The sequence below is a fragment of the Schistocerca serialis genome, chromosome 4 (assembly GCF_023864345.2).
Source record: "Schistocerca serialis cubense isolate TAMUIC-IGC-003099 chromosome 4, iqSchSeri2.2, whole genome shotgun sequence".
Classification (NCBI taxonomy): Eukaryota; Metazoa; Arthropoda; class Insecta; order Orthoptera; family Acrididae; genus Schistocerca; species Schistocerca serialis.
The window spans coordinates 145,909,832-145,922,088 of record NC_064641.1 but is presented as its reverse complement, the minus strand read 5'-3'; the positions used below and the strand labels follow the sequence as shown (position 1 = coordinate 145,922,088).

The 12,257-nt window shown below is 39.3% G+C and overlaps 1 protein-coding gene across 1 annotated transcript in view; it reads right to left on the bottom strand.

Annotated features, from left to right (window-relative positions):
* Positions 1-8,673, bottom strand: part of LOC126474885 (cilia- and flagella-associated protein 45-like) — a 93,894-nt gene extending 85,221 nt beyond the window's left edge. The window contains exons 1-2 of the mRNA XM_050102378.1: positions 8,548-8,673; positions 3,876-4,040 (exon numbers count right to left, since the gene is read on the bottom strand). Coding sequence (XP_049958335.1) covers positions 3,876-4,040; positions 8,548-8,625 — 243 coding nt within the window. The 5' untranslated portion in view covers positions 8,626-8,673. The remainder of the gene's footprint in view (positions 1-3,875; positions 4,041-8,547) is intronic.
* Positions 8,674-12,257: the final 3,584 nt, after the last annotated feature.

The following is a 12,257-nucleotide window of genomic DNA, read 5'->3' as shown; positions in this document are numbered from 1 at the left end:
TGGTTGGAAGCTGCCACACCTCTGGAACCTAGAATTGAAAATCCAGCATCCAAAATTCACACACGCTTAGTATCTGCCACACCAAAACTTGTCTTCAGAATTTCAACAGGTCAAGAAAGAGGGCCAAAAATGAACAGCTAGGAATGTATTTCTAGTTGTATACAGATTCAACAAGCTATGGAGAAAGTATGGACTGTGTGCAAAAGAGTGACCTTACTGGGAAAAGAGAGAGAGAGAGAGAGAGAGAGAGAGAGAGAGAGAGACAGAAAACCAAGAGTTTCCATTCAGAATGAATCTTTTTAGAATCTTTTATTGTAAAGCAGAGTGGATTCTGTTTCTAAGCTTCCTGGCAAATTGAAACTGTATGTGTGTGTGTGTGTGTGTGTGTGTGTGTGTGTGTGTGTGTGTGTGTCAGGCTGGGACTCAAATTCACCCCACTGCCATTCCGGAAATGCCAGCCACTCAATGGTTTCCTCATATCAGGAAAGAGGAAGAAGTCACTGGGTGGTATGTCAAGAGAATAAAGGGAGTGAGGTAAGTTTGGAAGCACAAGGAAGCAGCATGTGTGACTGTGTCCTGTGTTGAGTGAACTAGGGGAGTGTTGTGCAGAAAAAACATGCCTTGGAGAACTTCCTCTGATGCTTGTTTTGGCAGCCTCCCATAAACTTGCCAGGAGGTTCAGTATTAAGGTTCTACCACTGTTTGCCCAGTATCATCATTACCTGTTAAGATCACACAATGACAGTCCCACAAACCACTCAGCATAAAGTTGCCCAGTGAAGGTCAAATCTTCGCCTTTTTCAGTGGTGGTGCATCAACTACTGATTTGCTCCTTTGTCTCTGGATCATAGTGATGCACCCAACACATCCACAGCGATTAGTGGCTATGGAAGTCACCTGGGTTGGTCTTACACAGCTGCAACATTTCTGCTGCTGCCTCACTTTGTGGACTTTTTCAATGGGTTTCAGCACTCGCAGAATCCGGCCAGTGGCCTCTGTCATGATCAAAATACCACACAAGATGAAAACTGATTCGTGACTGATTTTTCATTTTTTGTATTAGCTCCTCCATTGTCACACACCGGTCTTTAAATAACAGGGTACCCACTTCTCTTGCATTCCTGGTTCTGCAGAGAGAAATATCTTTGACTTCATTCTTTGTCATTCCACATGTTTGACCACACTGGAAGAATCTGCATCACTTAACTACTGTGTCACATGTTAGCACACTGTTGCTGTGCACTTCCACAAAGTCAGTACAGATTGTTGATCTCCTTCAAAAGTAGAAAACAAATAACCGCATGATATTCCATTTTACCAATGAGCTGCATCATTTCATTTTGGCTCCTCTAGTGGCACACTACAGTAATGTGGTGTGGAAATTTCAGATGATGATGACGATGTTGGTTTGTAGGGTGCTCTACATTGTGGTCATCAGTGCCCATATAAGTTCTCAATTTTTCCAGTTACAATCTCACTACTTCCCAAATGATGATGAGATGATGAGGACAACACAAACACCCAGTCTCTGGGCGGAGAAAATCCCTGACCCGGAGATCGAACTCCAGACCCCATGATCCAGAGGTAGCCATGCTAGCCACTAGAGGGAATTTCAGTGTGTAGCAGGACTGTATACATGTACCTCCAAACAAACAAAAAATTAATTACTATTGTAGGAAAGTTCTTGTAGAACATAAATACTTTGGGATTAAAGGAGACAACTCACCAAAACGCAGAAGTGTTCAAAAGAAAGAAAACTTATTAGCTTTCAGGTTTATTCTTTAGTAAAATACACAAACACACACACACACACACACACACACACACACACATATATGCAAATGGCTTCGCCCTTACATGGTGCTCAGTAGAAGGGAGAGGGAGGCAGGGAAATGAATGGGGTTGGTGGTTACGGCTCAGCGGAAGACAGATGGTTTGCTGGCTAGGAAAGTGGGAGGGAGGGTTGGCAGGTATACACTCTGGCATGATTGTAGATGCTAGTGTGAAATGGCACAGCCTGAAGGTGGCATGGGAATGTGAACTGGGAAGGGGTGACAGCACATAGGAGGGGTAACTTTTGGCTGGAGGGTGGGGGGAGAGCTGGCTACCTGAGATTGAGTCCTGGACAGTTACAGAAGTGGAAGATATGTTGTAAGGTTGTAAGGGTAACTCCCATCTGCGTAGATCATAGAAGCTGGTGGTGGAGAGAAGGATAAAGGTGGCTCGCCATTAAGATTGAGCACTCTGTGCCACCAGGTGGTCAGCTTTTTTCTTGACAACAATTTGGCAGTGGCCATTCATGCTGATGGACAGCTGGTTGGTAGGCATACCAATACAAAATGCTGTGCAGTGTTTGCCGCAGAGTTGGGTATGACATGGCTGTCCCTCACCCTGCCTCCCACTTCCCTCTTCCTCCAGCCACCCCACCTGACACTACCCCCTTCCCCCCCACCCCCCCCCACCCCCACCCCACAACTAGTCCAGTCCATTATTTCAAAAGAGCATTCGCACTGTCTGTCTAGTTGGCATCATGTGGGGGCATACATCAAAGGACAAATCTGAAAGCTGAAAAGTTTTCTTTCTTTTGTGTGTGCCTATCAACAACTCAATGCTTCTGCTTTTCACTGAGTGGTATCCTTTAACCCTAAAGCATTTACATAAAAAATTACTTATGTAACTTATTTTGATTGAGACGATTATTACAACTTTATGGCAACCCCTTATTCCTCTCTCTCCTACTACCCAAATTCACAACAGCTCTCCCGCGTACCTTGTTGGCGTAACACTCCTGAAAAAAAAAATTATATAGAAAATTATACAAGGGAGCTTTTGTGAATTAATGCGCTGAGTGTAAAGTTGGCAGGCTACAAACATTAATAGCAATAATACTACCATAACTAAGAGTAGCAGTAGTAGTAGTAGTAGTAGTAGCAGCAGGCAATAATCTGTAGTTGTAAATTATTATAAGCAGAAGACAGTGGTGGTGATGAAGAGACATCCGAGAAATGAATACATTACTGAATATTACTAATGTATTAATGTCTGGTTCATTTTCTGATGGCTGACTCATTTGATGTTCCTGAGAGCAATCAAATTTGAATGAATATTAATGACAGAAGGAAACAGTGTACAAGATAGACTAATATCAATAATAGGTGCATAACTATTATACATTTTAATGTTTACTAAATAAAGATAAATATACTAGTATATGAGATCTGACCACTGACCATATCAAATTGATCAGTTGCTAATTAAGATCCACGGTACATGATGAGTGAATTACTAAATGATAGTATAGCTAACATCACGTCATTATACCTGGAATGCAAACTGCCACATAGAAATGCACAGAATTTGAAGGATCAGTACATCAAACTGCTGGATGGTTTTCCAGATGCAGTCTGTATGATCATTCAGTCATTGTAAATCATGAAACAGAAGAATAATGAACAAACAATGCAATACTCCACATAATGTAGTCAGAAATTATTCACTATGAACATCAAATGATTGAATTCAGGGGTTTCTGAAAAGTCCTCATTGTAGTGTTCAGCTATTTTCTTTTTGCTCTGTCTTCTTATTGCTCCTTTTCCCACATGAATATGTTGTTTAGACTCTTTGCACCATGCTCAAAATCATTCCACAAAACAATATGGTCTCACAGTATAAAAATTACACTAGCACGTACACCTGAAGATCAAAGTAATGAGAGATAAAAGCAAAACTTGTAGAAAAGTAAAACGATGTATGACTAGTTAGTCATGCTCATATAGAAATGTTAATCTCAGGAAAAAGTAATTCTTGAAGTAACACTCAAGTATCTAAATCCTTAGCTTATGCTCTCATTTAGGTATTGTCAAGAAAATGTTAACTTGCCGCATAAGCGTCTTCTCCAGCACTTGAGCATCCCGAATGGCATGGCATTTGGTGCTGAGGATAAGCTGATTTGCTTTTTTTACATCATCTTCCAGTTCTAGTCTCATTTCTAGTGCCCTCTGAGCTAAATGAGAAGCCCGTCTGCTCTCAGTTCCATCAACCTGTAATTTATGTATTTATTGATAATTACTTATTCAGACTAAATGTAATTCTTAGCACATATATTTGGTATTCACACAACATTTTAGTTTTAAAACATATCTACATTACTTTTAACTCTTCACATACACATACACATATTCCTTGACTCAATGAGTCACCAATATCTAGGTCTGTTTACTGAATTTTCTTCCTTACCATTGAATTTTGTGTGCTTTTGGAATGAACTGCCTAATTAGAACATCAGCCACCTTCCATATTTCTGCAGGCCCTTCTCTGCTTGTTCCAGTTTCAATAATTAGTTAGTAGGTGATCTTATATTGCCTTACACTAATAAGCCAAAACATTATGACCACTGTCTACAACAATGTCTGGATGCTGCCTTGTGGCACTATGGGCATGTGACATGTTAACAAAAGTATGTAAGTGGAGCAGACATAGACAGGTATCACCCTAGTGAAAATATGGGCTGCAGATGGAGAAATCCATTGAGACAGGTAACTTTGACAAAGGGCTGATTATTATTACGCAGAGTCTGTGAATGAGTATCTCGAAAACATTTGAATATTCATGTGCTACTGTCATGACTGTCTATGGAGAGACGTACAAGAACAGTGACACTACCACTAGGCACTAAATGGCTGGACATCCATGACTCTTCACTGAATATGGGGTTTGGAGGCTTGTCTGCTAAGTAAAGTAAGATAGATGGTGATCTGTGGCATCTCTGCTGAAAGACCACAATGCTGGTGCATGCACAAGTGTTTCGGAGCACACCATGCACCACACATTGTCGAACAGGGAGCTCCACAGCAGACCATCCCTACGTGTTCACATGTTGACCCCATGACATCATCAATTATGGCTACAGTGAGCTTGGGACCATTGAGATTCAACCATCAATCAATGGAAACATGTTGGCTCTTCAAGTGAATCACATTTTTCCTACACAAGGTCAATGGCCGTCTCCCAAACGCCATTAATGAGGTGAACAGTGGCTCGAAACATGCAGTGCACCACATACATGGGCTGATGGGCACAGTATTATGTTATGGGAGATATTCTCCTGTGATTATGTGGGGCATTTTGTAGTAATCGAAGACATTCTGACAGCTGCGAATCACCTGCATCCCTTTGCTTGATGTCTTTCCTGACGGTGATGTCATCTTTCAGCAGTATAACTATCCATGACTTGGAGCCACAACCACACTACAGTGATTCGAGGAGGATTATAGTGAACTCACATTGATGTCTCAGCAACCAAATTCATCTGATGTAAGGCCTATAGAACCCATCTGGGTCACTATCAGGTACCATCACCAACGTACACATATCAGCAGACCATTATTTACATGAATTACATGACCTGTGCATAGACATCTAATGCCACATACCTCTGCAAACCTACCAACAAACTGTTGAATTCCTGATATGAACAGTCAGTGAAGTATTTCATTCCAAAGGCAGACAAACAAGCTATTAAGCATGTGGTCATAATGTTTTGGCTCATCAGTGTATACAATATAAATGAAAAGTCGCAGATAGTACACTTGCTACACCATAACAGTACACACACACACACACACACAAACAAACATAGACAGAGAGAGAGAGAGAGACAAAATAGAAGGGAAGAGCCCACTTTAAAACTGCATGGACACACACTTTCTGCAATATTCAGAATCAGATTAAGAACATTTACTGACATTTTAACATTGCACATTGCATAAAATGTAGTCAAGAATCCTTTGATCAGAATCAATTACATACTTCAATATGTAAAATTAGGTCCTTATAAAACAATTATAAGAAGTTCCTTTGTCAGTTACGAAAAACTTATTCCTGTGTTCACCTGTGCATGGGATTTCCAGAACACTTTACGTATTTGCACTTAATGCTTTCCTATGGCATAGTCTTCTAGTGCAATACAGCTAAGGTAAAACATGTAATTATTCTGTAGAAGTATACAATAATAATATGGTGTAAAGTAGAAAACTGAACATCTTGTAGTAGTCTGCTGAAGGACCCAGAGATTCTTTCACTTACGTGTCAATACATACACTGATGAGACAGATCATTATGACCATTGCCCACTGCAAGACCGAATGCCACTTGATAGCATTGCAGGTATATGATGTAAGGAAAATACATAAGTGAGCAGAGTCAAACGGGGGATCATTCTAGCAATGATACGGACTGCAAGTAAGGAAATCCACTTACATAAATGACTTTGACAGAAGGCAAATTGTTGTGGTCCATCATAGAAGAATTCATTAATATGGTATAATGGGTGATCTGATAGTCAGCTGTGCCACTTAATTTCAAAAAAATTTCGATCTGTAGACCAAACATAGATTGGTATTGAAAATTTTGAGTGGGTTTGCTTTGTTCTTGTTAACCTGTGCCTTGGTATATCTAAATTAGCCTTAGCTCTGGTATTGTGTTCATGAATCCCCCCCCCTTCCCAGTAACAAATTCTGAATTATTTTTAATCAGACACATATATTTCTTAAAAGACATCATAGTCACCGTTGACTGTATAAAATATTTATTATTACTATTGCAATTTCGGCCTTATGGCAATTTTCAAGTAACACTGCAAAGTTACATTCTGTCAGAATATAAAACTATCTGACATGAGTACATGTTGTCATCAAAATGCAGCCTTTTGATGACAACATGTACTCGTGTCACATAGTTTTATATTCTGACAGAATGTAACTTTGCAGTGTTACTTGAAAATGGCCATAAGGCCAAAATTGCAATAGTAACAATAAATATTTTATACAGTCAATGGCAATTATGATGTCTTTTAAGAAATATTATATGACTGTGAATCCCAACCATGAGAAGTTAATCAGACACATATATGTATATATTTATAATTGTGACTATTCTGAGACTGGAAAAAGGAGGATGACAGTGTAACGACCTGTTTTACACATTATACATAGGACTTCTTTTCTGTATTTTTAAAGTATTCTTGATGTTAGGGGAGTTTCCCCATACAATCAGACCATATGGCGTATGTGACTGGAACAGTCCAAAGTATGTCACCCTAAGGTGATACAAGCTCACTAAATCCCTTAGTTTCAAAATGAGGCATGACATCTGAGATATATTTTGTCATATACGTGATATGTCCCTCCCAGTGGAGTTTGGAGTTAATGTAAATACCTGGAAGTTTTACTGATCCAAATTGGTATCAGAAAATAACTATCATATTTCTCCTGCTTCTACTCTTTATTTTTACTATCTGTAGCCAAGTGACTTCCTTTCAGGAACAAGGTCTCCACATAAAGAGTTGGGGAGGACAGATGTAAAGAAGGTCCTACTTAACTTCCTGGCAGATCAAAACCAGACCAAGAATTAAACTTGGGACCTTAGCCTTTCTTGGGCAAGTGCTTTACCAACTGAGCCACCCAAGCATGACTCATGACCCATCTTCACAGCTTTACTTCTGCCAGTACCTTGTTTCAGTCTGGCACACAGTATTAACCTGCAAAGAAGTTTCATATCAGTGCGCACTCTGCTGCACAGTGAAAATCTGCACAGTGAAAATTTCATTCAATATCCTACTAATTTGATGAACATCAAGTTGTCAACTATATCCAGGTGCAGTAATGCCCTTAAAGGAGTTAAAACAATTTTAATTTGAGAAAAATCCCCTCTCACATTTGCTAGCAGATATTGGAATGCAGTGAATTGTGTTTATCAATGGCAGTAGGCCTAGTATATTTTATTATTGCTGTGCTTAATATGTATACAATAGTTAACTGACATTAGTTTATTTTATTATTATGTACCCGTACATATTACTGCACCATGTATTTTACTATAATGATGAAGCCTATTTCATTGTAAAATGATCAATGCTGAATAAAAAATTATGATTCTTTATTACTGATCCTGCACTACTGACAACAGACAGACATTGTCAACAGTGTTCCAAAATTGACTTGCAATATACTGAGGATTATTGCAACTGCTTAGAAGTGGCCTTTGAAGTGTAAGTAGGTTAACTAGATCAGTATTAATGCATCAAGCTACATTAGCATTACATAATAACAAAGTACATTGTTGTAATCAGTTCTGCTCCGTTCACCCAGATTTACAGGCAATATAAAATGATTACATTGCCACAAATAGTTTATTGATGAAAGAGGCTATGACAAGTCCACAACAACATGAGAGACAAATAGAGCATCAAAAATTAATGAAGTTATTCTGTTTCTTTTTTTACAATGTATGAAGAAAGTTACTACCTTAAAGAAGGGAGCCAAATTCAGATACATTGAGTCCACAATTTGCAAATGATTTTACAGATCACAAACCACAGAAAAACTTTAAGCAGTATAGAGTAATATGAGAACTAAGAGATTACTTTTAACCATTATACACAAAATGTGAATCTATGTAACATTTCTCTAACAATCGAAGTATAAGTTTAGTGCACCTATAATGAATCTCTTAAAACTAATATGAAGTGATCAGTTTCATTTTTCTTACCAATTCTGGCTTAAGCTTCTGTTTGCATTTTTCATCCCACTTATGGAGTTTCTTCTTGCGAATCTCACTGTCTTTCATTAGTTTTGCCTGCAGTTCCTCTTTGTCCTCCAAATGGTGTTTCCTCTGTCAAATTACGTTAATTAGAAGTAACAAATAAATTAATGATTCATGCAATCACATAATTCATTAAATTCACAATGAAAAGAAAGAATTGGGGAAATAAGAGCTGATATAGAGAACAAGTAATTACTAAAACTACAAATAAAAACAGTAATTATAATTATTATAATGCTTACAAATCAACCAATAACAAACTAAATGACAAATGGAGGAGGGTAATGATTTCAAATGGAACAATCTGAAATAATCGGTGGTGATGATGATGATGATGATGATGATGTCCCATACTCCAAGGAGCATAGGGGACAATTCGGTAGACCCACACCGCCGTACTAGGCAAGGTCCTAATGGAGCTAGTTTGGCATTGCCTTCCTCCGACCGTAATGGGGATGAATGATGAAGATGAAGGCGACACAACACCTAGTCACCTCAAGACAGGAAAAATCCCTGACCCCACCGGAATCAAACCTGGGACCCCATGCGCGGGAAGCAACAACGCTACCACAATTGGTGGCAACGAGTCAAAAAACTTGGTTAATAAATGTAATCAATTTTCTAAATAATGTCATTATTCTGTAAACATAATAAAGCATGGTTGCAGCTTAACTGTCATTTTAATACAATCTTTGCAATATCATATGTACCTCAGAGGAGGAGCACTTGGCATTTTTTTCAATTTTTGTATACCTCCTATTGATCTATTTGTGCATGCATGTCACTAGGGCATGGAAGTAGCCAAAATATAAATATTAATATACCCCCAACAAATGGACACTGAAATGGATGCAGGTGAGCTGGTGCGCATAGCACAATGAAACAGTGCGGAACACTGTCAGGGAGAATGTGTGTGAAACATTGTATGGGTAGAGCCACTGACCCAGGTGTTGACTTGCCGGTGGCAATACGCTTGGCCCAGCAGTTCTTACATGAACATCAACTATCTCGGATCTGGCCTTCACCTCACGACGTGCTCTGTTTCCTGTGTGCTTAGTCTGTCAGCCGTTCACACTGGTTCTCTACGCCCATTTTTACGCAGTGTTCGAACTCTCTGCTCCTCAGTATAATGACTTGCAAGTCAACTATTTTTAGCATATTACATTCAGAAGAATTGCATGGTGACACACTATTTGACATAACTTATCAATTTATTTATTTTTTGATAAATGTGTTGACAACCCTTCCTGTACATTATGTATGGTACCAGAGAAAGGAAGGCATTGCAGTCAACAGCAACATCTGATTGGAATCCACCTTTCTGATACCCTCCTACAAAGCTGCAGAAAATATTGCTGCGAAAAGTTGTCAATGGTACTAAGCCACAGTCATACAGTATTTTTTGAAGGACTGCACCACTTCATTTGACTGTATATTTCCTTCAAACAATATACATTTCACCTTTCATATCATTATCAAGTATAATGATTCCCTCAAATAAAAAAAGAAAGAAAGAAAAAGGATGAGAGGGAGTTTGGCACCATAAAGCTCAATCATTCTTAGAAAAATAAAACAATTTTTTGCCACTGCTGCTGCCACATGATGGTTGCACAATTTGAATGATTTCTCAGTTGCATATTATAGAGTCCTGCCAGTTAATTCTCATTATCTTTAGAAGTTAACATGAGTTGCTAGACATAGATAACAGTACAGCTGAAGATCATCTAAAATCATAGCAGTAGCAAAATGAGAATGAAGAACATCTGCACAACAATTCTAACTGCATTTTGACAGATGATACTAAGCCACTGCAGAACGACAGCAGTGTAGGGATCAGTCATCGAAAGATAATAATATTATATGGGCATTCTCCACAAGAAGCTTGGTGACCATGGTGGCATTCTTACTTACTTTCTACAAGTTTTTTTCTTATTTACTCTTTACATGGCAGTCTCTTAATATTACATCTATCTCTACTGATATTAAAGTGGCAGAATATTTGTACCCGTGTTTCTTATATGAACTTCTTTTAAAATAAATTTTAAAGGGCTGCACTGCTTTCTTGACTACCCTACACTGTCTTTTTTGATTGAGCCCATTCTTCCAAGAGAGGCGTCTTCTCATGCAGTTCCTTCATCGTAGCAGAAGTATTCCTCTGCAAGAATACTGTACAAACTGCCATGTTATGCTTCCACATCATGAAAAGCCACATTGTACTGAGTCCAGTTTTATAACACATTGTGTCACATTTGTTCAGTACTTTTAATCAATAACCAAATAAACATGCTATAAAATCAGCCAGTACTGTAACACTACTTCCTCTGGACTAGTAACTGATTTTCACAGTGGTTAAATTTTGGGAAATGGACTGAAGGTCCTGAGCTGTATTATCACTGAGTAATTGGTATTCAAGATTAAATTTAAACACAATGAGATTACCAGTAAAAAAAATAATTGCTTATGGAGGAATGTTTTGAGAATGGGGGTACTGCTTACACAACAACTCTCCCACAGTCTTAAAACAAGGTTTTTTTATGTTAAATTTTATGTTTAATTATTATACTTTTTGTATCCACATAGGTGTGCTGCCATTACCAGGAGTGTCCCACTGGAAAAACATTGTGACCAACCCTGTCGCCCAGCTGGCTTGAAGACAATGGTGTCAAGGGTCAAACAGGTCACAGATGCAACTGACTAGAATGAGAACTCAGCTGCTCACAACCGATATCCACCACAAACAAGTGCCGATGTTTGTGACTCACCACTACACCCAGCTGCCACCCCTGCTGCCAGACTAGGTCCAAACAGCAGCCCTGTGAGGAAAACATGGTGGGCCGTGACAGTCTGGGGCATGTGACTCAACGTGCAAGAAATCCAAAACACCCCTGGCTGCCATTCATTCAAGCATTCCACTGGACTGCAGCCATTAACTGGTGTCCCATCACAGAATGAAGTAGACGAACATTTGCATGTCCACTTCTGAGTTAGAAGCTGGATGAAATGTGATGGTAGTCAGATGCTGCATACCATTGCAAATGCATAAATCTGCAAACTCCCCCTGACATGAACTGCAGACTGCTGTTGGAGATGAGGGTCTGAGGAGATCCATTCACAGCAAAAATGATTGACAACACATGGACAGCTGCTGTCAACATCATGGATGTCAGTACAGTAAAATAAGGGAAGTCTGACAATGCACTGACCAGCTACAACCACACACTTCACAAAAATAGGTCAGCAAAGTTGACATTCTTCCTATCCTACTGGTTCTCCAGAACTGGCCAAGTGGAAAACTTACACGGAAGCCCACACACAATGTTCAATGTTGCACTTGATCGCTGGTCATTAGATGTGACACCAGACCAAACCCTTCATACACATACCCCAGTGTGACATATGCCACAACTGAAGTATGCTAGAATGCAAAGCCAGAGGGACAACCAATCATCAGCTTTGCTCCCATATGGCAAGCATGAAGATCCTCTGGACAACACAGAACTGATCCAGAACGTATGCCACATAAAATCTGTTCCTGAAGGACTGCTCTCAAGGTATCCCATCTGCATCACAAAACAATTTTCAAAAAAGGAGGGTCAGTGGCCATGGCAGCAGTGACTTCTCATGAAACTGAAGGAAAATCTAGCAGTGCCTGCTGC